This window comes from Sus scrofa, chromosome 7 (assembly GCF_054392235.1).
Source record: "Sus scrofa isolate SSC_HxYL_T2T_F1_AM1 chromosome 7, Sscrofa_HxYL_maternal_Yorkshire_Landrace_v2.0, whole genome shotgun sequence".
Taxonomy (NCBI): Eukaryota; Metazoa; Chordata; class Mammalia; order Artiodactyla; family Suidae; genus Sus; species Sus scrofa.
Genome location: NC_139389.1, coordinates 20554300 through 20581222, shown reverse-complemented (window position 1 = coordinate 20581222; position 26923 = coordinate 20554300). Strand labels below are relative to the sequence as shown.

Below are 26923 nucleotides of genomic sequence, written 5' to 3'. Positions count from 1 at the left end.
AAAGCAGGGTGGTCACCCATGGGGACTTGTTGAACCATCCCTCAAACCATCCTTGGCCAGCCTCTTTTTCTTTGTGACGTTTTTCTAACCTTTCTCTGAGCTTGCTCATGGAGTCCCTGATAGCTCCTGAATGATCCACATAAAAGCAGCATTCCTCTTTTAAGGCTACACATAACCCTCCTTCTTTTAGAAATAACAGATCTAACCCCCTTCTGTTCTGTAGAACCACTTCAGATAAGGAGGTTAGGGATTCCTCCAGGTTACTGACAGATTTTTCTAGGGCTTGGAGATCTTCCGTTACAATTCGATGTAGGTTACTAAGTCCTTTCTCCAGCTGTTGCGGTCCTGTGATTAGGGCAGCCGTTCCTGTTCCCACGCCTGCAGCCACTCCCAATCCGAGCATTACAGCTAGTGTCAGGGATATGGGCTCTCTTTTTGGCCGATTATATCTATAGTCATATTCATCAAGGACTGCTTTTTCGGGATAGTAGTACACCCGGGGGACAATTTGGACCATAACGCAAAAGTCTTTAGTTTGGTTGAAAACCAAGGTGGAAACACAAGGGGTTAATCCAGTATTACATGCCCACCACCTGTCATAACCAGGTACCAGATACTGACTCTCAGAGGTTCGATTAAAGGCTTCAGTGTGGTTACAAAGGTGTTGGTGGGATGGGGGAACCATCCCTATGCAGGTGCCTTTTCCAGAAACCTCAGTAAGGGTAAGCTTATTTTGGGATCCCCATGTACATTGGTCTCTATGTTCCTTTGTCACATTGAATTTCCCTCCTCTAGCCATTCCCTCATAGTAAGGTGGGCCCGAAGCTAAGCAAAGCCAACAAGAAGAGGTAGCCTCTGGAGTCGTGGAGTTAAGAGCTTGAAAAGCTCCCTGGATGAGGTTAAAAAGTTTCGCCCCTGTTTTAATAGTGATGTTAGGCTCAGTGGGGACTGATCCAGAGGTTGTATTGTAATCAGAGGGGTTAGGAGATGGCCTCTGTTCTTGGATTGGAGGTCCTTGTTTGGCCAAACCCTTATTTGGTCCTATAGCAACCGGAGGTTCCATCTGAGTTTCTATTCTGAGGCGAATAGTCAGAACAGATCCTTTCTTTCTCCCAGAGCCTCCATAGTACACTATTCCCCAAGACATACCATTTACCCACTTTTGAATATTTTCTTGTTTTCCTTTTTCAGTGAAACTTATTTTTAAGTAATCTAGGTCTAACGAATGACAGCTTATTTGCTTATTTCGTACATCTTTTTGTACCCGCTGTTGCCAATCTTTCCATCTCCCATGGCCATAATTAAATTGATTATAACTGGTAGGATTGTTAACAAAAGAGTAACTTACTCTGTCTTGCTGAGAGACTGGCCATTTCCAATTCCCATCATTAGAAGTTACGCAGCTCCATTGCTTGCAAAAGAAATCCTGAGGATTTCCACAATATTCTTCATTATTTGGGGGTCCTGGGCAAACGTAAAACCCGTAAGCACGGAGTACATCGGGGGGTGTGGCCTGGTCATTGAGACCAGGGATTACTGATCGAAGGCAGACATATAATTCAGGCCACCAGGTCCCCAAGGGAGCCTCCCCTTGAGTGCTGTTAATATTAATACCTGTACCGGAGTCAGTAAGTAACCAGGTGAGAGATAAGGGTTTATGGGAGTTCGGGCTGTCCACAAGGCGTTTACCATTAACTTGAGGAGTTATTGACAGAGTAAGGAACCACGCGATGGAGGCGAAGCTTAAGGGGATTTTCAGTCTTTTCGGCTTTCCACCCCGAATCGGGAGGTGGCGCCGGCTTAACGTGGGATGCATGGATCCAGGTGGGGATTCCTTCGACTTTCACAGCCGTTGGTGTGGTCAAAAGTACGAGATAAGGTCCCTTCCACCGAGTCTCGAGGTTTCCTGCACGGTGGCGTCTAACATAGACTGAATCTCCAACTTGGAAGCGATGTGGAACTTGCAAGTCTCCTCCTGAGTAGGCCTCCCGGAGCTGCTTCCACGCTCGCTGCCTCACCCACTCGAGCGCCTTGAGCCTAGAGAACAAAGGCTGGGAAAGCAGCACATCAGCACTATGTGCAAAGGCAATTTCTGCCAACGGGGGGGGTCCCCCGTAGAGCAATTCATAGGGGGTCAGCCCAAACTGTCCAGGGGTGTTCCTCACCCTAAAAAGCACAAAGGGCAGGAGAGCTATCCAATCATTAATGCCAGTCTCTGTGGTCAATTTGGTAAGGGTCTCTTTAATGGTTCTATTCATCCTCTCTACCTGTCCTGAGCTTTGGGGTCTGTATGCACAATGCAGTTTCCAATCAATCCCCAATATCTTGGCCAGTCCCTGACTTACCTGGGCAACGAAAGCTGGACCATTGTCTGACCCTATTACCTTAGGTATTCCAAATCTTGGAAAAATTTCCTCCAGTATTTTCTTAGCCACCACGGTTGAAGTCTCTTTCTTAGTAGGATAAGCCTCTACCCATCCTGAAAAGGTGTCTACAAAAACCAATAGATATTTGTTTCCGTATTTAGCCGGCTTTACCTCAGTGAAGTCCACTTCCCAGTGAGCGCCTGGGTGGCTTCCCCTTAGTCTCTTTCCTGGAGGTATTCTGGAAGGATTAGCATTAACCAGCTGGCAGGGCACACAATGTTTGACCACCGAGTCAGCCACTCCTGGTAGCCTCAGAACATGATAAGGGGATGTTCTGACCAACTGCTGCAGGTGTTTAGTTCCTAGGTGGGTTAGACGATGTATCTGTTGGACATATTCTAACCCTTCTTTGTGGGGCAGGATTTCCTTCCCATCTGAGGTATAGCAGGTCCCCTCCGGAGTTTCAGAGAACTGGTCTATCTTTTTTATTTCTTGCCAGTCTTCTAGGGTGTACTGTCGTCCGGGTTCTGGGGCTTTGGGTGTTTCTATCATAGGCAGAAGGTTAACACCCTGGGCTGCCTGCTTGGCAACCCGGTCAGCCATCTGGTTCCCTCTGGATATGGGATCTTTGGCTTTCTGATGTCCAGGACAGTGTATAATAGCTAGCCTTTTTGGCAAATGTAAGGCTTCTAATAGGCTTAGAATTTCCTCTTTGTTCTTTATTTCCCTCCCTGCTGAGGTAAGCAACCCCCTTTGCTTATAGATGGCCCCGTGTACGTGTGCAGTCGCAAAGGCATACCTGCTGTCTGTATAAATGTTTATGGATTTCCCTTCGGCCAGCCGCAAAGCTTGCGTGAGGGCCATGAGCTCAGCCTTTTGTGCTGAAGTTCCTTCCGGCAGGCTGCTGGCCCAGATCGTGCGGGTCCCGTCCACCACCGCCGCCCCAGCCATCCTCTTACCTTCCACCACATAGCTGCTTCCGTCAGTGAACCAGGTTAACACTTCTCCAGTCAGCGGTATGTCTGTAAGGTCCTTGCGGACCCCAGTCTCCTCAATCAATAGTTGATGGCAATCATGAGTCACTGGTTCATCAGTCTCTTCAGGCAGAAGAGTGGCAGGGTTGAGAGCGGCTGGTGGAGCGAACGTGACCCTCTCTGTGAGAAGCAGGCTTTGATAGTGGGTCATGCGGGCGTTGGTCATCCATCGGTCTGGGGGCTGCCGAACGATGTTCTCCAACGCATGGGGGGCTATTACAGTTATATTCTGTCCCAAAGTCAATTTGTCAGCGTCCTTGACCAGTATGGCCACAGCTGCGATAGCCTTCAGGCATACGGGCCAACCACTGGCTACAGGATCGAGCTTCTTTGACAGGTAGGCAACAGGTCTCCTCCATGGTCCTAGAGTTTGGGTTAAAACTCCCCGGGCTACTCCCTTACGCTCATCCACATAAAGGGTAAAGGGTTTAGTCACGTCAGGGAGGGCCAGAGCAGGTGCGCTCAGCAGGGCCTTTTTGATAGCATCAAATGCCTTCTGGTGCTCAGGAGCCCAGGAGAATTCCCCTTTTTCTTTGGTTAGTGGGTAGAGTGGGGCTGCTAAGGTCGCAAACCCCGGGATCCACAGTCTGCAAAATCCAGCTGTCCCCAAAAACTCTCTCACTTGTTTGGCTGTGGTTGGGGCCGGTATCTGGACTACAGTTCTCTTCCGTGCCTCCGTCAGCCATCGCTGCCCGCCCCGCAAACTGTACCCCAAGTATGTTACCTCTCTCCTGCAAATCTGGGCCTTCTTAGCGGAGGCTCTGTAGCCTAGGTCAGACAATTCCAGCAGTAGTGCCTTCGTACCTTCTAAGCAGTCCTGTTTGGTGGCTCCCGCCAGAAGCAGGTCATCCACGTACTGGAGGAGGGTCACCTGGGGGTGTTGGATCCTGAAGTTGGCCAGGTCTCTGTGTAGGGCTTCGTCAAAGATGGTCGGGGAGTTTTTGAACCCTTGGGGCAGTCGAGTCCAAGTGAGCTGCCCGGTTCTTCCCGCACCTGGATCTCTCCATTCGAAGGCAAAAAGTGGTTGGCTAGTGGGATGTAGTCTCAGGCAGAAGAAGGCATCCTTTAAGTCCAATACTGTATACCAGCTCCGTTGGGGTGGGAGAGCACACAAGAGGTTATAAGGGTTCGGGACTGTTGGGTGTATATCCTGCACCCGTTTATTGACCTCTCTCAAGTCCTGTACTGGTCGATAGTCATTAGTCCCAGGCTTTCTAACCGGTAGCAGGGGAGTATTCCAGGGAGATTGGACAGGAACTAGGATGCCCTGTTGGATTAATCTTTGAACATGCGGCCGAATTCCTTCTCGAGCTTCTTTACTCAAGGGGTACTGTCTGACTGACACTGGTGCAGCACTGGCTTTCAGTTGAATAACCTGTGGGGGAACTTGCTTTGCCAAACCCATCCCTGCGGTTTCTGCCCAGGCTTGGGGAAACTGTTCCAACCAGAATTGTATATTTTGATCAGGCTTTACTAGGGGAGAATATAGTCGATATTCGTCATCTAATTGGAGGGTCAACACAGTGATAGGTTTGTTATTTGCAGACACTTCTGGTTTCCCTTGTTCAAAAGAAATTTGTGCTCCCATCTTGGTCAGTAAGTCTCTACCTAAGAGGGGTGCTGGGCACTCAGGTATGACCAGAAACGAGTGGGTTACCCGTCCCACTCCCAAGTCAACTGTTCTTCGGGTAGTCCATGGATATTGTTGTTGCCCTGTGGCACCCATCACCCAGGATTTTTTATCTTTTAGTTTTCCTAATGGCTGTAGTAGCACTGAATGTTTCGCTCCGGTATCAACCAGAAACTCAACTGGTTGCCCCTCCACCTTTAAAGTTACCCTGGGCTCGGGGAGGGGGTCCGAACCCCGTCTTCCCTAGTCTTTATCTTCTTCCAGAGCTAAGACCTTCAGTCCTTTGTTTCCCTTCTTGGGGCAGTCCCTTGCCCAGTGTCCTTTTTCTTTACAATATGCACATTGGTCCTTGTCGAGTGGGGTCCTATTGCCCAGGTTCCCTGACTGTCTAGGGCCTGACCTAATTTTCCTAAAATCTCTCTCTCTTTCCCTATTGCTTTTCCCTTCAACCACTGCAGCCAAGATCTTAGTCAAATTCTTCTCTTGCCGTTTATTACGTCTTTCCTCCCTTTCCTCTCTTTCTCTCTCTTTTCTTTGTTCCCTTTCTTCTTCTGTCTCCCTTTTGTAATACACTTTCTCTGCCTCCTTCACTAGATCACGTAACTCAGCCTCCTGTAACCCTTCCAGTCTCTGAAGCTTCTTTCTGATATCCAGGGCTGACTGTCCTATGAAGGCCAGAGCCACTGAGGCTTTCTGAGCCTCCGAGGTAGGATCAAAAGGGGTGAACCGCCTGAAGGCTTCCATGAGCCTCTCAAGAAAAACTGAGGGAGGTTCATTCGGTCCCTGCATCACCTCTCTTACCTTAGCCAAGTTAGTGGGCCGTCTTGAGGCGCCCCGGAGACCCGCCACCAGAGCCTGGCGATAGATTTTCAAGCTCTCCCTACCTTCAGCCGTGTTGTAGTCCCAACCGGGGCGAGTCAAGGGAAATCCCATGTCAGTCTCATTTTGCAACTGCGTGGGTCGCCCGTCGGCCCCAGGAACATTTTTTCTAGCCTCTAACAGAATTCTCTCTCGCTCCTCGGTTGTGAAGAGTGTCTGCAGCAGCTGTTGACAATCATCCCAAGTAGGCTGGTGAGAGAACATAAGGGACTCCACCAACCCCGTGAGGCGTTGGGGATCCTCCGAGAAAGGGGGATGGTTAGTTTTCCAATTATAGAGATCTGCAGAAGAAAAGGGCCAATACTGGAGGGGCTGCAATTGGCCCCCCGGTATGGGAGGGCCGTACGTGCGCAGCGGTAATGTCGCGATCTCGTCTGTCCGCTCCGGGGTGGCGCCCCTCCGGCTCCGAGTCCCTGCAGCAGGTCCCTCCACCGCCGGAGCTCCAGGAGGGGCAGAGGGTCCCCTCGCAGCACCCTGTGCCGGATAAGGGGGTGGGGGAACAGATTGGGGTTCCGGCCAAGCCGGCGGCTCCTCAATCTCGGGGTAGATATGAGGAGAGGGCTTGACTTTTTCAGCCGAGTGTTTGTTTTTCTCTCCAAGAGCCAGAATTCGGGGACCTGGCTTTCTTGGCTTATTCAGCCAAGGTTTAACCCATGGCGGAGGATCCTCTGCCAAATCTTGCCACGTAAGGATATAGGGCTCCTGATCGGGATGAGAGCCGGGTCCAGTCTGAAAAATAATTGCTTTAACAGCCAGGATAATCTCAGAATTAAAGGTCCCCTCTGATGGCCATCCAACATCGAATGTCGGCCATTCAGAGACACAGAAAGTCTGCCAAGGTCCCTTCTTAACCTGAACTGACAAATTATGAGCCCTGGATTTAACTTCAGTCCAATGGTCGAGAGTCAAACTAAGAGGGGTCGTCACCGTCTGTCCCATATTAAAACTGTAGACAAGGACGCACAAGACAAAGACACACAAAACAGAAACCAACAGATCCAGACACACGCGACCCGTCCGCGTCTTCCACAAGCAGGCAAAAGAGTCGTACGGCCGCGGAGGGGGAAGCTTTCGCTTCAACAACAGAACTCGGTCCTCTGACCGACAGAAGGAGACCACCAGGCGTCCCTGGCTCTCCCCACCTCCCGGGGCGTCCCCCAGGGTGGCAGCCTGTGATCCTCCTAGCACGTCTGCTGATCACAGTCCCCCAGTCCTTACGGTCTGAGAGGACAGCTGCAAACCGAAAGCGCGCATCACCGAAAACAGACACTCAGAACAGAGACGCCAGCCGACACACACACTCACACGTTCCAAAGGGGATCCCTTTACCTCCAAGTCGGTTCTCGGGTGTGAGGGGTAGTCGCGGGTTTCCCGGCCAACGCACCAAACTGAAAGGCCAGTCGAGTTAAAATCCCTCTCGTCCTGACTCGGAAGAGGCGACACCCCAAATCACTCACGAGAAGCGGTCTTGATGCAAACAGCAAGAGGATTTTTATTCCGAGCGCGCTGGGGCCCACAGTCGTACGCCACGCAGGGGTAGAGGACTGCGGCCCCGAGTGTGGAGTCGGGACAGCTTTTATGGGGTTCACAACAAAGCCCGCGCTTTTACAAACTAATCATTTTTAAAATATCGCAAACCAGTCAATTCAAAACTTCGAGAGCCCGCGCTTTGTGGACCAATTAATTTTAAGTTGTTCTGGAGTTACATGTTTGTGCCTGTCTCTGGGTGGGGGAGACATATTGTCACCAAGATATATTTATCAGGATTTTCAACATTTTGTGGCACGCCCGATCTTACTGGGGTCCGTTAGGCAATTGACTTCTCCTCTTTTTATCTTATGCAAGCAGGTTTACAGAAACCAAACAAGCAGTTAGGAGCAGTTTCAAGAAGTTTCAAGCATAGAGGCACATACTCAGGGGCCTGTTTTTCCCCTTCCACAAAGTTTTGTACAGAGCAGAAAGCAAGCCCTAAAACAGCAAAAAGTATGATCTTTTACCTATAGGGAACAGGGTCTGGAATTCGAGGGCATTTAGAGCTTCTTATTAACTTCCTGGGTTCTGGGAGAGTCAGGTTGCATTTTCATCCTTTCAATAGCCACTTTATCTATTTTTCTTTTGTTGCTTATGCTTTTGGTTTGTTTTTGTTTTTTTTTTTTTTTTTGTCTTTTGTCTTTTTGTTGTTGTTGTTGTTGTTGTTGTTATTGTTGCTATTTCTTGGGCCGCTCCCGCGGCATATGGAGGTTCCCAGTCCAGGGGTTGAATCGGAGCTGTAGCCCCCGGCCTACACCAGAGCCACAGCAACGCGGGATCCGAGCCATGTCTGCAACCTACACCACAGCTCACGGCAACGCCGGATCGTTAACCCACTGAGCAAGGGCAGGGACCGAACCCGCAACCTCATGGTTCTTAGTCGGGTTCATTAACCACTGCACCACGACGGGAACTCCGCTTTTGGTGTTTTATCTAAAAAACTATTACCAAGTCTTAGGTTGTGAAGATTTACTCCTATGTTTTCTTCTATGGATTTTGTTGTTGTAACTCTTTTATTTTGATATTTGATCTATTTTGAGTTAATTTTTGTAAATGGTATGAGCTAAAGGTTTAAATTCATTCTTTAGAATGCAGCTATCCAGTTGTCCAAGCACAATTTGTTAAAAAGCCTGTTCTTTCCCAATTAAATGATCTTGGCATACTTGTCAAAAATCAATTGACCATAGACACATTGTTTGTTTCTGAACCCTTAATTTTATTCCATTGGTTTATAAATTTATTCTTGGAGTTCCCATTGTGGTGCAGTGGAAACAAATCCAACTAGTATCCATGAGGATGCAGGTTCGATCCCTGGCCTTACTCAGTGGGTTTAGGACCCCATGTTGCTGTGGCTGTGGTGTAAGCCAGCAGCTGCAGCTCCAGTTTGACCCCTAGCCTAGAAACTTCCATATGCTGCAGGTGCAGCCCTAAAAAGCAAAAAATAAAATGAATTTACTTTTATGCTAGTATGACTCTGTCTTGATTACTATCGTTTTGTAGAAAGCTTTGAAGTGTGAGTCCTCCAACTTTGTTCTTTTTTTCAAGACTGTTTTGGCTATTCTGGGTCACTTGCAATTCTATATTAATTTCAGACTGTTTGTCAACTTCCACAGAGAACAGCTGTGATTCCGGTAAAAATTGCATTGTTGAATCAAGTCAGAAGCTTTAACAATATTAAGTCCTCCAATCCATGAACATGGATTTTTTTTGTTCATTTAAATCTTCTTTAGGGAGTTCTCTTCATGGCTCAGCAGTTAACCAACCCAACTAGTATCTGTGAGGTTGTGGGTTCAATCCCTGGCCTCGCTCAGTGGGTTAAGGATCTGGCATTGCTGTGAGCTGTGGTGTAGGTCAAAGATATGGCTTGGATCCTACGTTGCTGTGGCTGTGGTGTAGGCAGGCAGCTATAGCCCTGATTCGAGTCCTAGCCTGGGAATCTCCATATGCCTTGGTGCAGCCCTAAAACCAAAAAACAAAACAAAACAAAACAAAAAAACTCTTCTTTAATTTCCTTCAGCAATGTTTTGTACTTTGCAGAGTACAGGTCTTACTTTTTTTTGTTAAATGTACTCCTGAGTATTTTTATTCTTTTTTGTACTACTTTAAATAAAATTAGTTTAATTTTTGGATTGGTCATTGCAAGTATATAGAAACATGACATGCATATTGATTTTGTATCCTGAAATCTTGCTAGATTCATTATTAGTTCTAATAGTTTTTTTAGAGGAATCCTTATAGTTTCTATGTGGAAAATTACGTCATCTGTGAACATAAATTTATTTCTTCTCTTCCATCCTAGATACCTTTTATTTCTTCTTCTGGGCTAATTGCCCTGCCTAGCACCTCTAATAGAATATTGAGTAGAAGTGGCAAGAGTGGATACCCTTTTCTTGTTCCTGATCTTAGGGTGAAAACATACACTTAAAAATACTTTCAAGCCTTCTCACTCAAATCTGGAACAAGACAGGGATGCCCACTCTCACCACTGCTCTTCAACATCGTTTTGGAAGTCTTAGCCACAGCAATTAGACAAACAAAAGAAATCAAAGGCATCCATATAGGAAGAGAAGAGATCAAACTGTCACTGTATGCAGATGACATGATTCTATACCTAGAAAACCCTAAGGACTCAACCCCAAAACTCCTTGAACTGATTAATAAATTCAGCAAAGTGGCAGGATATAAGATTAACATTCAGACGTCAGTTGCATTTCTGTATACCAGCAATGAAACATTAGAAAAGGAATACAAAAATACGATACCTTTTAAAATTGTACCACACAAAATCAAATACCTCGGAATACACCTGACCAAAGAGGTAAAGGACCTATATGCCGAGAACTATAAAACCTTAATCAAAGAAATCAAAGAAGATGTAAAGAAATGGAAAGATATTCCATGTTCCTGGATTGGAAAAATCAATATTGTGAAAATGGCCATCCTACCCAAAGCAATCTACAGATTCAATGCAATCCCTATCAAATTACCCATGACATTTTTCACAGAACTAGAACAAACAATCCAAACATTTATATGGAACAACAAAAGACCCAGAATCGCCAAAGCAATCCTGAGAAACAAAAACCAAGCAGGAGGCATCACTCTCCCAGACTTCAAGAAATACTACAAAGCCACAGTCATCAAAACAGTGTGGTACTGGTATCAAAACAGACAGACAGACCAATGGAACAGAATAGAGAATCCAGAAATTAACCCTGACACCTATGGTCAATTAATCTTTGACAAGGGAGGCAAGAACATAAAATGGGAAAAGGAAAGTCTATTCAGCAAGCATTGCTGGGAAACCTGGACAGCTGCATGCAAAGCAATGAAACTAGAACACACCCTCACACCATGCACACAAATAAACTCCAAATGGCTGAAAGACTTAAATATACGACAGGACACCATCAAACTCCTAGAAGAAAACATAGGCAAAACACTCTCTGACATCAACATCATGAATATTTTCTCAGGGAAGTCTCCCAAAGCAATAGAAATTAGAGCAAAAATAAACCCATGGGACCTCATCAAACTGAAAAGCTTTTGCACAGCAAAGGAAACCAAAAAGAAAACAAAAAGACAACTTACAGAATGGGAGAAAATAGTTTCAAATGATGCAACTGACAAGGGCTTAATCTCTAGAATATATAAGCAACTTATACAACCCAACAGCAAAAAAGCCAATCAATCAATGGAAAAATGGGCAAAAGACCTGAATAGACATTTCTCCAAAGAAGATACACAGATGGCCAGCAAACACATGAAAAAATGCTCCACATCGCTGATTATAAGAGAAATGCAAATCAAAACTACCATGAGATACCACCTCACACCAGTCAGAATGGCCATCATTAATAAATCCACAAATAACAAGTGCTGGAGGGGCTGTGGAGTAAAGGGAACCCTCCTGCACTGTTGGTGGGAATGTAAACTGGTACAGCCACTATGGAGAACAGTTTGGAGATACCTTAGAAATCTATACATAGAACTTCCATATGACCCTGCAATCCCACTCTTGGGCATCTATCCGGACAAAACTCTACTTAAAAGAGACACGTGTACCCGCGTGTTCATTGCAGCACTATTCACAATAGCCAGGACATGGAAACAACCCAAATGTCCATCGACAGATGATTGGATTCGGAAGAAGTGGTATATATACACAATGGAATACTACTCAGCCATAAAAAAGGATGACATCATGCCATTTGCAGCAACATGGATGGAACTAGAGAATCTCATCCTGAGTGAAATGAGCCAGAAAGACAAAGACAAATACCATATGATATCACTTATAACTGGAATCTAATATCCAGCACAAATGAACATCTCCTCAGAAAAGAAAATCATGGACTTGGAGAAGAGACTTGTGGTTGCCTGATGGGAGGGGGAGGGAGTGGGAGGGATCGGGAGCTTGGGCTTATCAGACACAACCTAGAATAGATTTACAAGGAGATCCCGCTGAATAGCATTGAGAACTATGTCTAGATACTCATGTTGCAACAGAAGAAACGGTGGGGGAAAAACTGTAATTGTAATGTATACATGTAAGGATAACCTGACCCCCTTGCTGTACAGTGGGAAAATAAAATAAAAAAAAAATCTTTCAAAGCCATTCTCCATCTCCACTCTCCTGAGGCTTTCACTTTTATGTAATCCTAATTTATTTTAGCACCATGTGATTTTTTTTTTCTTATCACATCCTGAACAATATCTGTAAGGTATCCTAACAGCCCCCGCCGACTTTCAAAATTTACATCTACTGTATGTCACCACCTACAGCAAATTTTCAATGTAACATTATGATACACCCTGTTACAGAATTATTCACCATAAATTTGGTCAAATATAGGCCATCCCAGAAAAGACGAAACAAGAGATACCTTTCCTTCTTTCAATGGACTGTGTGCACTTAAAGCAGTGACATTTTGGTTAGAAATGTCAACTTTTTTTCTCAGTCATGGGTGAAATACCTGTTGTTACATAGCATTTTCCCTCTTATGGATAAAATGCATTATAGTTGCTAAGTTAAAAGAATACTTATATTCACCTAACACTAGAAAGACATGCAGACTGTTATTAGGCAATGTAAGGAACTGTTCCCACTGGGAAACTCAGAAAATGTCTGTTTATATGAATGACATGTTTTAGTGTGCTTTCTTCATTATCACCCCAGATAGGCTCCTGGTTTGACACCCAAATTAAGCACCTTAGCCACTTCCCTTTTTGGATTTTGGAGAACATTACATCAGAGGAGTAAATCTGCACACCTGCTAACCAGGTGAAGCTGGGTTCAGTCCAGGTTTCCAGATTGCTCTGTCCCAATTGCCACAAGATATGGTAGTTTGTTCTTTGAAAGGACCAGGGATGCTTCTGAGCAGGACCAAAGTGTGTGGTTGGTTCAGGATCAGAAAAAGAAGTTTTATTTTCATTTTTCTTAGTAACAAACTTGTTGCAAAGAATGGGAATTTAGTCAAGTACAAAAAGTGTGCCTTGTTAATGCTGAGAATACAAAGCACCCCCATTAGGGAGAACAGCAATATCAGACTACGTGAGTCCCAAACCCCATGAGTGTGCAGTTTTTATTTTCAGGATACAGCATAGATATAGAGCAAATGATGGATGGTTTCATACCATGTGTGTGGATCTAGCAAAATGTTGGAATTTTTTGGACCACTTGCAGAGAGACTTTTGAGAGAAAGGAAGTACGACAAAATTGTACCAGTCTTATGTCAAGAAATGGGTCGTGTGACAAATGCCCAGTATAACCTATAATTGGGATAAGAAAGAAAACTTAAAAAATATACTAAGCCACGTTATTCCTTTGAAATATTTTAAAGCTTTCTTATATCCACTGGGTATAAAGACTCACCAATGACATTTGCATGTGCTTTGCTTTTTCTCTACAAAATTTAGTGTAAAACAGAGTGCTGGGTGATTCTGGGACTAATCTCCTAATTGAGAGGAAGAGGGACCATCACATGGCAGTCACCAGCCCAGGAAGAAGCTGGAGTGGAGATTCCTAGGAGGTCAATCCCACCACCATCCCTTGCCACCACACCCACTTTCTAGGCATCTCTTTTTTTTCATGTATTGTTGATAACATGTAACATGTCTGATTTTTAAATTCAGGTTTATTTATCTTCTGCTCTGCCTCATTTGCTTTATAAATGATTGTTAAATAAGCCAAAAGGCACAAGAAGACTAAATTTTATTCTCAGAATTTGTGAAAGAGCTTCTCCATAATTTTCAGCTTTCACTCCTCCATGTCCTAGGTATGTGGCCAGTGGAACAGCTGGAATTTCTGTACATTAAGGACAGCCTGTTTGGAGAGTTCCCATTGTGGCTCAGTGGTAAAAAAAAAACCTGGCTAGTATCCATGAGGATGTGTGTTCGATCCTGGCCTTGCTCAGTGGATTAAGGATCCTGCATTGCTGTGAGCTGTGGTGTAGGTCATAGACAAGGCTCAGATCTGGTGTTGCTGTAGCTGTGGTGTGGGCCAGGGGCTGTGGCTGCAATTCAACCTGTCCTGGGAACTTCCATATACTGCATGTGCTGTCCTAAAAAGCAAAAAAAAAAAAAAAAAAAAAAAAAAAAGGACAGCCTGTGTCAGGCCCAGGGAGAAATCACTTGTTTTCAGAAGCAACTAGAAGTAACAGATTCTGAATTAAAGAAAAGGACCAGGAAAATACATGAATAAAGGAAGAGTGGTTGGCTCAGAAATAAGCAAGAGACTCTGTGCCTTGATGGCATACACCTTAACCATCACTGATGAAGCCTAGTGTTGGCTGTGATATCACTAGAAAAATAGAATGGAGCAGACCTGGTCTCTGAATATCTTAATATCAAATAAGATAAGGAAAGGAATCCATGAGTGTAGGTGATCCTACATTCTGTGAAACAAAGGGAATTAAAAATTGGGTCAAAATAGGATCACTGTTTCTTCCCTAGCTGATCTCCCATACCACCCAAAGCCATTTCATTGTTGATTCATACAGTGACTAATCAAGCATTTACACACACATACGCGCACACATGAATTTACCATTTACAATGCACCAGATGTTTTTCTGTGTTAAAGATATTACAGAGTAATGTATGTCATAGTTCCTGAAACTTAGGAGTTTACAATCAGAATGCATAAAGAGAACTGTCATAAATGAAGCAGTTGAGGAACAATATGAGGTATTGGAGTTACTCTGCAGGAGGTGATCACCCTGCCTGGCCACCTGCAGGGTGTCTCACCAAATCTAGTCCTCTTGTCTGACAAGAGCACTTGAGGCCTCTCTCTTAATCCCTTTCAAGTAGGAGGCAAGATAAATAAAAGTACTCAGTCAGCTTTCCCTGAACCCCTCACTAGCAGAATTGAACATGATGGCAAGCTGTCTGGTGAAAAGGCAGAAGCTGCCCTTTCTCCATCTCTCATCATCCTCCCAATTGGTAGATCATAAAATTCCTCCCATCCTTCTAGGGAGTTTTCCATTAAGCCATGTTCTTTAGCATACTCAGTTTTATTCTCTTAATTGGATTCTTCTCACAGGTTTTACACATGCTCTTTCTAAACTCCTTCTTTGATTCCATACCTTCCTGCAGATGCTCTCGTGTCTCTTTCTTCCTCTCTGCAGCCAAACTTCATAGCAGTAACTTCTTTTTCCACTTTCTGCTCACTCCTTTTCTTGCCTGATCTCTGCAAATTTGACATGATGCGTATTGACTCATTTGAGGAACACATTCTCTCTTTCCTTCCCCTTCTTACCACCATATTCTCTTGATTTTCCTTCTATCTTTCTAGGCATTTCCTTCCTTTTTTTTTTTTTTTAATTAAGACTAAACATTCCCTACCTGGCCATTAAATGTTAGCATTCCTGAAGGTTTTTTCCCAGGCTTTCTCTTCTTACACTCTCTTGTCATCCTGGGCAATCTCAACCATGCTAAGAATTTTAATGGCCACTCTGACATCTAGATGTTTCCTAAATTTATAACTGAAGCCCAGATCTTCCATATGAAATTCAGATGTATGTATCCATTTCCCTTGTCACCTTCACTTGGGTATGATCTCTTTCTAAATGGGAGGCACCCCCATCCTTCTAGTATCAAACCAAAACCTAGGAGTCACTCCAGACATCTTCCCCTCTCTCATTTAGCAAGTCTTGTCAGGTTTATCCTTTAAGTCAAATAATCTATTCATCTCTCACCATATCCCCTCCTCCTATCAGGGGCTGTCACTCTGCCCTGGACCACACGGTGAACTCCTACCTACTTCAACCTAGTCCCTCATGTAGGGGAACCTTTGAAAAAGAGAACCTTGGTTACTTCTCTCCCCTGCCCCAATTAAAACACCTCCCACTGATTTACAGATAAAGATCAATGCACCTCCCTGGTCCCACAGTGCCCTGTGCATTCTTGCTCTTGTAGAAAAGGAGAAAGTTTTCCTTTCCCCTCTTAGGGTCCCTGGCTGAATCTGGAAATTAAACTGACAGACACAGATCAATAGGAGAAAAAGCATCCAAATTCTATTGAATTTTAACATGCACAAGGGAGCCCTCTCAGAGAATGAAGACCTGAAGAAGTGACCAGAGCAGGAAGGTTTTATACCTTTTAGACAAACAATACACTTGTGAAGAATTGACAAGATAAAGTGATTTGGGCAAAGGGTAGTAAATATCGAAGAAGTGACTCAGAAGAAAAGGGTTAGTTTAACAGATTGGTGTGTACAGATTTCTTAGCCCCTAGTTCTCTGTCTCTGGTGATAATGTCTCCTTTCCTCCAGGTGCAGAGAGGGCACCTTTCACATAGGAGTTTTATGACCTGTTTCAGAAAGTAGGGCAATGGGGAGAGATCAGAGTGTACTTCCTTCTTCTACCATTAAAAAAACTTCCTTCAGCTTAAGATAGCTAATATTACAAAGTGCCATGTTTTGTCCTGAACCCCATCACTCTACCTACTACAGTTTCCTCAAAAACTGTGCTTCTCTTACTCTCTGTACTCTGGCCATAGTTGATTGCTCCCTCCTGCCACCAAAACTGCTTATTCTGTACCATATTCCTAGAACATCCTCTCCATCCAATCCTTGCATTAACTGTTGATCTTCAGATCCCAGTTGAATTGAAACTTTGTAGTAGGAGCCCTCCCTCACCCTCAGACTCACCTGTATGCCCTTATCATTCATGTGCATAGCCCGATATACCTCTCATTCCAATCATTGCACATTCACATGTGTGGTAATTTGATTAAAAGTCATCCACCATCTTGAGATGTTGAGCTCCCTGAAGCTATGTTTGGCTTTGGTCTTTGCCATGTCCCATGTTTTATGTTCATTAATATTTATTTAGTGCTTAAAGTTAGTGCTCTCTTTTATGGTCCCCAGGCTGCCCAAATGGGTTCTTAATGAAAGCAGATCCACCAAACACACTCTCCAGACATTTGGAATGGGGGTAAGCCAGCACAGGTCTTATACCTGCATTTTGGAAGATGTGTTAGGTTAATGAGATGAATGAGCCCCACCAAAGGCAGGTAGGATGCCAATAGAGGGGCAAAGGAAAGGTGTCTGAGACAGGAATGGCAGAAGGAACAAATGTTTAAGGGGGTAGGGGAGAAACTGGACAATGTTCACCAAGATACAAGAAATCTGCGTGGATCTGCAAGCCAGCTTTGAGACAGAGGTCATGATGGCCAGAAAGAAGATAGTTGTGAAAGAGCCGACTCTGGAGAGTGACCCAACACTGCAGGGTTCCATAGGAGGTCTGATTCCAAAGCTGGCATCTATAGAAAGCAAGTTGTCTGAAAGAGTTGAAGTCTCCTACTCTACCCCAATTAGTTGCAGACATGTTTCTTCCTCTTGGTACAATGGACACAGCCTTTGTTGTCCTTGCCTCCCTGGCATTTTTCACCTGGGCATCTAGTCCATGACAAACCTCAGAATAGCTCTGCATCCCTCCTCACTTAATATGAGGGTGACTTCTCCTGCTCTGTCCTCTTAGCCCAGGACTTTGGGTTGTATGCACTGTGGTTTCTGTGTTTCAGGTTTTCTTTTGATGATAGCTTTCAGGATTCATCTTATTTGGGTACAATCCCTATGATGATTCTCAATTTCTTCTCTCACGGTTCTGGCTTCCTTTGCTTTGGTAAGAAATTGTCTTCCAGCCCCTGAGGCTTTTACCAGAATAACTAAAGGAAAATTGTTTTGCTACTCAAAATACTTAAGACACCAAATATGTGAGTTTCCCACACCAAGCAGTTCTCTGCAGACACAAACTGGATGTCCTATGATTTAATTCAATTCTGATAGCAACTACCCAGACATCAAAGTAGTAGGTGCCCAAGGTCCTACATTTCTGTTTGATTTAGCTTTGAAATTGAGGATTCCTATAGCCCCCTCCTCAGGTTTGATAATTTGCTAGCATGACTCACAGAATCCAGGAAGATAGTTTACCTACTAGTACTGGTTTCTATATTAAAGAATGCAACTCAAAAACAGTCAAATGGAAGAGGTGCAGAAGGCAAGCTATGTGGGAAGGGATGCAGAGCATCCAGGCCCTTTCCAGGTGCACCATTCTCCCAGTACCTCTATGTGCTCACCACTCAGAAGTTCTCAGAACTCCCCTGTTTAGGATTTTTACAGAGGTTTTATAGTGTAGGCATAGTTGATTGAATAAATAATTGCCTATTGATGAAAAACTAAATCTCCAGCCCTTCTCCTCTCCCTAGACAGGGGATGGTAGAACCGAAAGTTCTAACCTTCTAATCAAGCCTTGGTCTTTTTGTCAATCAACCCCCATTCTGAAGTTACATAGAGCTTCTAGCAACCAATCATCTCATTAGTACACCAAACTCCAGAGACACCAAAAGATCTTAGGAGCTCTTCTGTCAGGTACCAGTGACTAAAACCAAGAAATTACAAGGGTTTTAGGAGCCCTGTGCCAGAGATGGAGGGTAGCAACCAAATATACACTTCTTATTATGCCACAATAATGGTGGAAAGAGTGGAGAACCCATCAAGATTCAAATACACCTTTACTTTCAGGAGCCCACAGTTAAATGATTCACCTTCCCTTCCCAGTCCCCTATAAAACTCCAGGAAGAACTTGCAGTATTACATAGCCAAGGTCTCTGAGAAGATAGTGGAAACAAAGTCCATTCAAGTTGAAAAGCTAATCAGTCAAACAGACATAAGAGGGGAATATCCATGAGGATACAATGACCATCTAAGTGCTGGCATCTGAGGCATCACTCAGTTTGCTCAGAAGTGGGTGAAGGTCTGCCTTTTGCCCAGTCCTGTACCTCTGCTTGGCCAAAGATGAGGTAGAAAAACAGGCCTGCCATGCCCACAGCAAATGAAAGCAAGAAGACATTTCTCCAACCAAACTCTGAATCCTGTAGGCAAGAAACTACATGTTATTAATGGTTTTCTAGTTCTTGGACCTCCTGGGTCAGGAAGGCTCTGGCTCCATGTCCTACTGCCTCCAGCCTCTGTGGGCTTCCTTGTTGCTCCTATAATATTCGGGTACATTTCTGGTACTCTGGCCTTTCCCTCCATTGGAATGTTCTTCCCCTCAACCACTTGTCTCATCCATTTGCTTGCTTCTCATCCTTGTTTAGATGTTCTTTTTCAATGAGCCTTTCCTTGGGCACCCTACTTAAAATTGAAATCCCACCCACTCCTTATGAATGTAAAAACACTATGCCCTTTTTTCTTCTCTTTACTTTTCACTTACCACCATTTAATATACCATGTATTTGTTTAGTTCATTAGTTTTCTAACAGTTTCTTTCCTACAATAACAGCTCCACAAGGTCATGGGCATTTGTTTGTTTTATTCACTTTTACAGTGCATGGCACATGCTAATGTTCACTGCATATTTGTTGAATGAAGGAAGAAAGGAATGAGTGAATGAGTGGGTAATAAAGGAAACAAGGTCAGTTTGAGATTTCTGTTGTAAACTGCCATTTCTCAACAATGTGTTAGTGGCTGGAAGAGAATGGAAGTTTCAAAAAAAGAAAGCATTGATGTCAGAAAAACTACCTTTTCATGTAATTCTCCATTCATTTTCCTGGCTTACTGGTGGGAACCACAGGAAACTTAAGGAATGATAGCATGTGAATGTCATCTTTCAAGTCACGTCTGTGTCAGTATGATTCTTAGGAAATTGTCGAGTCATCAGATGGATTTTTTTCATTCTGACAAATTTAAATGCATCTCTAAGAATGGAAGTCTGTATGAATGTAAAAACTCTATGCAGGCAATACTGGGCAGAGAGATTTCTGCACTAACCACTGATGAGCATACATGTAAGGTGCTGATTGCTCCTTCACTCTGTTATTCACTCAGCATTTCACTCATTTGTTCTATAAATATTTGATGAGTTCCTACATAGGGTGACCACGTCTTTCCAGATTGCCTGGAATTTTCAAGGTTTTAGCATTGAATGTACGACATCCCAGGAAATCCCTTCGCCCAAGAAAAATCAGAATGGTTGGCCATTTTATACTTTACAAGAAATGCCATGATTATTGCTAGAAAATTTGATCATTACCATGAGAAATTTATCTTCTAAGAACTCATAGAGCATAAACTCATACAATGGAGCATTCTCCTTCCCTTCACACTCTGACCAGGGGGTCATTTCTCTGCATGAGTTGAGCCTAGGGTGAGAATGAGAAGCTGGATGACCTTTCTTGGAGACTCTTGTGAGTATTATAATCATCAGAATGTTTGACCTTACCTGACTGATTAAAAATCCAGAAACTGTGGGAGAGATGGTTCCCGATAAATAAGAAAAGATTTGTGATAGTCCCCTGAGTAAGGTTCCGTGCCTAGGAGAGAGAAAGTGTGAGAAAACAATATTCCGATGTAAGCAAAATGTCAGCTGATCTGTTGCAACTCTCTGCTTATCTTTGGGGATTCCTGGAGTTACACTGACCCTTAGTTAAACCTGAATGAAACGTACTGACTAGGGATTAGTATAATCCAGTGATAGGGTCTGGGATGTCCAAGGAGTAACCTGTACTAACTTGTCAACATTCTTTATACAGAATGTACAGATGGATGGTTGGCACCTAGTTTATATGTTCTCTTGGCTTCTGCTATGGAGCCTGATTTTAGCCTTATTTCTAGGTATAAAAGACCTCTCATTGGATGAGACATTGGCTCCTCTGGGACCAAGGTATCTCCAATGTACTTTGGTGGTTCATTTTCTGAAGATGAAATGTATCCTGTTGACTATGAATGGTCTATAGATGGTCTCTGGGAGCTATGTTTGGAAGTCTCAGTCATTTCTGATATTTACCTATATCAGAGGTATATGTTTCTCCATCTATCCTGTATCCTCTACCTTTATTAAAGCCTTCCATGAGAACACCCTGTGATGTTTCATGAGTCTTTTCATTTATCCAGCTCTGTAACTGCTGCATTCCCCAATAGAAAGAGATTGGTATGAGTCTCCAGCTGTTAAACTGTAAGTGTGGCCTCTGACTCCTCCTGTTTTCCCCTAAAAAAACTAAGTACACAGTGGTGGGCTAGCTTTAGATCCCTTTTAGGAATTATTTGAATGTAGGGCTGGTGCTGAAATTTCCTGTGACTCATTGACATGTCACATTGTACCCATATATCTGAGCAGATTTCAGGATACTGGACCTGAACTGAGCTTCTGTGAGGATCAGGCAAAGGAGTCCATACCGAGGAGCAATATCCATGAAGTTGATTAGGGCTCCTGATTGGACAATGCTTTTGAAGGAAAAAGCCAGTATCAAGAAGGCGATGGTGGCGCCAAAGCTGGATCTTACCCAGAAAAGGGACACAGTGAATGCAGATGGGATGACAACCCCTGGGGCAGGAGAACAAACACAAAGTGAATAGGAGGCTGCCCTGAGTATCCCATATCCACCCCTGTATCCACCTCAGTTCTTACCTATGACAGTGAAGAGTTTCCTGATGGTATTGAGTCTGAGGATTTTTCTGGAGAAGAGATAATCTGCCAATAGACCTCCAAGGACAATGCAAATATAGGCAGAAACATATGGCAGGGCTGACAGGATCCCATTCTGAGAACCAGAGTCGAGATAAGGTACATGGCTCACTACCCCCATCATGACACAGACTGATCCCTGGGTTCACTGTCTACATCTATAGCTTTCCTTTATATACACATCACCTTTAATACAAATTCCAGTTACTGGAATGAGCAAATATAATTTTAGTACCTGAGGAAAAATATGCATACAGTTAAGTTTGAAAAAAAATGGACTAATGCTTGATATATATGAATTATGTGGAAATAGATATTAAAAAGAATAAAACTCAGTAAAAAAATAGTCAAAGGATAGCAATATACAATTTACAGAAACAAAAGTAATTCCTAAACATATTACAATGTATCCAACCTCATAATAGTAAAACTACTGTGAAATACAATCTTACATGGACAAAACTGGCAAAAATGCAACAGTTTTTTGAAATGATCTGTGGTGATGCTAGGGGAAATCAGGCACTTCCAAATATTATTAATGCCCTATGAAGGGCAATTTGACAATAAATATAAAAGTTTATAGGGGAGGGAGATCCGGATGGTGGAGTAGAGGGATGCAGAGCTCACCACCCTCCATGAGAACATCAAAAATACATCTACCTGTGGAGAAATTCTCACTGGAGACTGGTGACTACAAACTCATATACAACCAAGGCTGTAAGAAAAGATCTACACTTTGGGAATTGGGAGAGAATTGGTCAGATCAGGACTTGCACCTCCAGAAGAGGAGAGGGATTACACAGGCTCAGAGATCCTTCCTGGGAGTGAGTGGTGAGAACCACATACTGAGTGCTCCAGCCCTGGGGTCTGACACCAGGAGGACAAGTCCCTTAAGTTGTTTGAAAAACAACGGGACTGATCACAGGACTGTAAGAAACCTACTCCACTTATGAACAGCATGCACATACTTGCTTACTCTCAAAAAAAAAAAAAAAAGTCAGAAGAAGCAGATTAAAACTGACAGGAACTCTGGCTGGTTTCCCACCACTGCCCCCAGTGCACACTCTAGGCTAAGCAGAACACCTGCTCCAGCCTCACATGTTCCCAGTGAAGCCCACACTGGGAAGAAGGCTGCCATGGCCAAGGAGAATGTGTGGTTGTGAGGGAAAGATGGAGGTTGGACTTAGCAGAGCATCTGAACATTGCTGGTGCCTTCAAAGGCAATGGATCAGGAGTGGTCCAGGACTCTGATGCCAGGACCACCACAGCCTGCGCCCCAACCTACACTGAGCACCCACTTCAGCTCCTCTTGCTCCAGCACTATTCCCCCTTAGGAAGAGGGTACACACATGTAGTGAATGGAGCCAGCTCAGACCAACCCTCAGGGCTTCTGACTCAGAAGCTTGGGAACTATCCCCACCCCAATAGTGTGCTGTGGGCCACCAAACCAAGGAGAGGCCCTGGCTCACAACTACTCTTGCTCTAGCCTCTCCACCTCCAGCCCTACCTCCTACCCAGGTGGCAGTTGCCAGCACACCCTGGGGGAAGACTTGTGTTCATGTGCAGACTGAATAGGGATGCTTCTACACAAAGACTCCTTCAAATCTGGGGTAGGTAACTGTTCTACCTAATTTCATGAAGACAGCAAAAGTAAAGGAAAATGAAACAATAAAATAATTTAATTCAAATGAAGGAACAAGAGAAAACTGAAAAAAATAAATAATGAAATAAAAATAATGTATAAGGGGAGAGTTCAGAGTACTAGTTGTAAGAATGCTAACTGAATTAGAGAAAAAAATATATGAATACAGTGAAAATTTTAACAAGAAAGTAGAAAACATAAAAAAGAACCAGCCAGAAATGAAGAATACAATAACTGCAATGAAAAATACACTAGAAGGAATTAACAGCAGTCAAGGTGATACAGAAGAATGCACATGTGATTTGGAAGATAGAATAATGGAAATCACCCAACTAGCTGCACAAAGGGAAAAAGGAGAAGAGTTTTAAGAGAGCTCTAGGATGACAATAAGCAAATCACGGCATGTCCTAGAAGAAGAAAGAAAAGTGTCAAAAATATATTTGATAAAATCATGGCTGAAAACTTCCCAAATCTGAAGAAAACAAATGTCCAGGTACAGGAACCACACAGTGTCCCAAACAAGATGAACCCAAACAGACCCACACCAAGATGTATCATAATTAAAATGACAAAAGTTAAAAAGAGAACTCTAAGGGCAGAAAGAGAAAAGTAGAGTCATACACAAGGGAATCCCCATAAGATTATCACCTGGTTTTTCTTCAGAAACTGCAGGCCAGAAGGGAATGGCATGATATATTTAAAGTCCTGAAAGGGAAAATCTGCAACTTAGGATACTCTACCCAGAAAAATTATCATTTATAATTGAAGTATAGATGAAAAACTACTCAGACAAACAAAAACTAAAAGAGTTAACACTGAACCTACCCCAAAAGAAATGTTAAAGGGTCTTTTCCAAATGGAAAAGAAAAGGCTGAAAGAAGTAAGAATCTATAGAAAAGGAAAAATGCTACTATTAAAGGGATATAGTAAAGGCTGTGGAGCAACCACTTGAACTTAAATGACTACCATTTTAAAAGTAGATATAGGTAAACATACATGAACCTGGTATATGTGAACATGGTGATCAGAAATCAGAAACTTACAATAGATGCAAAAATATAAGAGAGAAAGAACACAAGCATACCACTAAAAATCATCAAACCATAAGAAATAAAAGAATAGAGAAGAATGACAAAAACAACCAGGAAAAAAATTTTAAAATTGCAGTAAGTACATGCTTATCAAATGTCAGTAGATTGAATGTTTCAATAAAAAGGCACAGAGTAGCTAATTTGATTAAAAAACAAGACCCATCTATATGCTGCCTACAAAGACACTTTTCAGAACTAAAGACACACACAGACTAAAAGGGGATGGAAAAAGATATTTCATGCAATTGGAAATGATAAAACAGCAATACTCAGAGTTCCCGTGGTGGTGCAGTGGTTAACGAATCCAACTAGGAACCATGAGGTTGGGGGTTCGATTCCTGGCCTTGCTCAGTGGGTTAAGGATCTGGCATTGCCATGAGCTGTAGTGTAGGTCTCAGATGCGGCTTGGATCCCATGTTGCTGTGACTCTGGTGTAGGCCAGCAGCTACAGCTCTGACTGGACCTCTAGCCTGGGAACCTCCATATGCCATGGAGAGCAGCCCCAGAAAAGGCAAAAAGACAAAAAAAAAAAAAAAACCAGCAATACTCATATGAGACAAAATAGATTCTAAAACAAAGTCTGTAACAAAAGACAAAGGCATTATATAATGATAAATGGGCCAATACAAAAAGATATAACACTCTTTAACATATATGCACCTAACATATAAAGCAAATATTAACAGACATAAGGGGGGAAATTGAAAACAATACAGTAATAGTAGGGAACTTTAACACCTTACTAACATCAGTGGATAGATCATTCAGACAGAAAATCAGTAAGGAAGCAGTGATCTTAAATGACACAATAGGCCACTTAGAATTACATTTCATCCAAAAAAAAAAACAAAACAAAACAAAACAGAATACACATTCTTTTCAACTGCACGTGGGACATTCTCCAGTATGGATCATATGCCAGACTAGAAAACAAATTTTATCAAATTTAAGAGGATAAAAATTATACCAAGCATTTTTCTGCAACCACAATGGTATGAAAGTAGAAATCAATTATGGGAAAAACCTACATGTGGAGGCTAAAGAACATGCTACTTAAAAAATCAGTGGGTCATTACAGAAATTAAAGAAATCAAAAAATACCTTGAGACAAATGAAAATGGAAACAACACTCCAAAATCTAGTCTCTGCATGTAGGTTTTTCACATAATTGATTCCTAGTTTCATACCATTTTGCTTTTAGAAAAATGCTTGATATAATTTCTATCCTCTTAAATTTGATAAAACTTGTTTTATAGTCTGGCATGTAATCCATATACTGGAAAATGTTAGCAGAAGGAAGGAAATAATAAAATCAGAGAGGAAATACATAAAATAGAGACCAAAAATAAATTTTAAGAAAACAATAGAAAAGATCAATGAAACCAAAACCAGTTTGTTTGAAAGAATAAACAAAATTGATAAACTTTTAGCCAAACTCATCAAGAAGACAAAGAGAGAGGACTCAAAACAAAGTAAGAAGTGAAAGAGGAAAAATAACCCCCGACACCACAGAGATACAAAAAAATCGTAAGAGAATACCATGAACAGTTATATGCCATTTGGACAACCTAGAAGAAATAGATAAATTTCTAGAACATACACGAATGAACCAGGACTAGACAATCTGAACAGACCAATAATTATTAGTGAAATTGAATTCGTAATAAAAAAATATATATACTCACAGTAACATAAGTCCCAGACCAAACAATTTGACAGGGGAATTTGACCAAACATATAAAGGAGAGCTAACACTGATCTTTCTCAAACTATTCCAAAAAATTAAAGAGGAAGGAACACTTCCACATTCAATGAGGTCATCATTACCCTGATACCAAAACACAAAGACACTATTAAAAAAAAGAGAAAATTATAGGCCAATACTCTGATGAATATGGAAGCAAAAAACCTCAACAAAATATTAGCAATCCAAATTCAACAATATATAAAAAGGATTGTACACTATGATCAAGTAGGATTTATTCCAGAAATGCAAGGATATAAGAGTGATTCAATATCTACAAATCAATGTTAAACATCACATGAACAAAGGGTAGGATAAAAATCAATCATTTCAATAGATGAAGAAAAAGCACGTGGCAAAATGCAACACTCATTCATGATAAAACCTCTCATCAAAGCTGGTATAGAGGGAACATATCTCATCATAATAAAATCCATTTATGACAACCCACAGCTAACATCATACTCAATGATGTTAAAATCAGGAGCAAGACAATGATGCCCATTATTGCCTCTTCTATTTAATATAACTTTGGAAATCTAAACCACAGCAAACATACAAGAAATAAAAGGCATCCAAACTGGAAAGGAATAAGTAAAGCTGGTACTAGTTGCAGATGACATGATACTACATAAAGAAAACCCTAAAGCCTCCAACAAAAACCCATTAGAACTAATAAATTAAGCAAAGTTGCAGGACACAACATTAAGATAGAGAAACCTGTTGCTTTTCTATATATTAATAATGAACTATCAGAAAATTCAAGAAAATCTCATTTACAATTGTATCAAAAAGAATAAAATACCTAGGAATAAATTTAACCAGGAAGGTGAAAGACCTTTACTGTGAAAGCTTATACTGTAAGATAATGATAAAGGGAATTTAAGCTGATACAAACAAATGGAAAGATATTGCATATTCATGGATTAGAAGAATTAATATTAGTAAAATGATCATAGTACCCAAAGCAACGGACATATTTAATGCAATCACTATCAAAATATCTATGACATTTTTTTACTGAAATAGATCATATAATT

At 42.5% G+C, this 26923-nt stretch overlaps 2 protein-coding genes across 28 annotated transcripts in view; one reads left to right on the top strand and one right to left on the bottom strand.

Annotated features, from left to right (window-relative positions):
- Positions 1-13665, top strand: part of SLC17A1 (solute carrier family 17 member 1) — a 67703-nt gene extending 54038 nt beyond the window's left edge. For 8 of the 15 annotated variants that reach the window (XR_014809107.1, XR_014809105.1, XR_014809108.1 and 5 more), the window contains one exon: positions 13359-13665. The gene's annotated coding sequence lies outside the window, so the exon portion shown is untranslated. 15 annotated transcript variants of the gene reach the window in all.
- Positions 1-26923, bottom strand: part of SLC17A4 (solute carrier family 17 member 4) — a 61893-nt gene that overhangs the window by 17098 nt on the left and 17872 nt on the right. For 2 of the 13 annotated variants that reach the window (XM_084967611.1, XM_084967608.1), the window contains exons 9-13: positions 21350-21482; positions 21076-21265; positions 20165-20255; positions 18723-18815; positions 15026-15129 (exon numbers count right to left, since the gene is read on the bottom strand). In XM_084967611.1, coding sequence (XP_084823737.1) covers positions 15026-15129; positions 18723-18815; positions 20165-20255; positions 21076-21265; positions 21350-21482 — 611 coding nt within the window. Of the gene's footprint in view, positions 1-12835; positions 13212-15025; positions 15130-18436; positions 18816-19975; positions 20085-20164; positions 20256-21075; positions 21266-21349; positions 21483-26923 lie in introns of those variants that run through there. The other 11 variants (XM_084967610.1, XM_084967609.1, XM_013977488.3 and 8 more) reach the window with 9 other exon arrangements.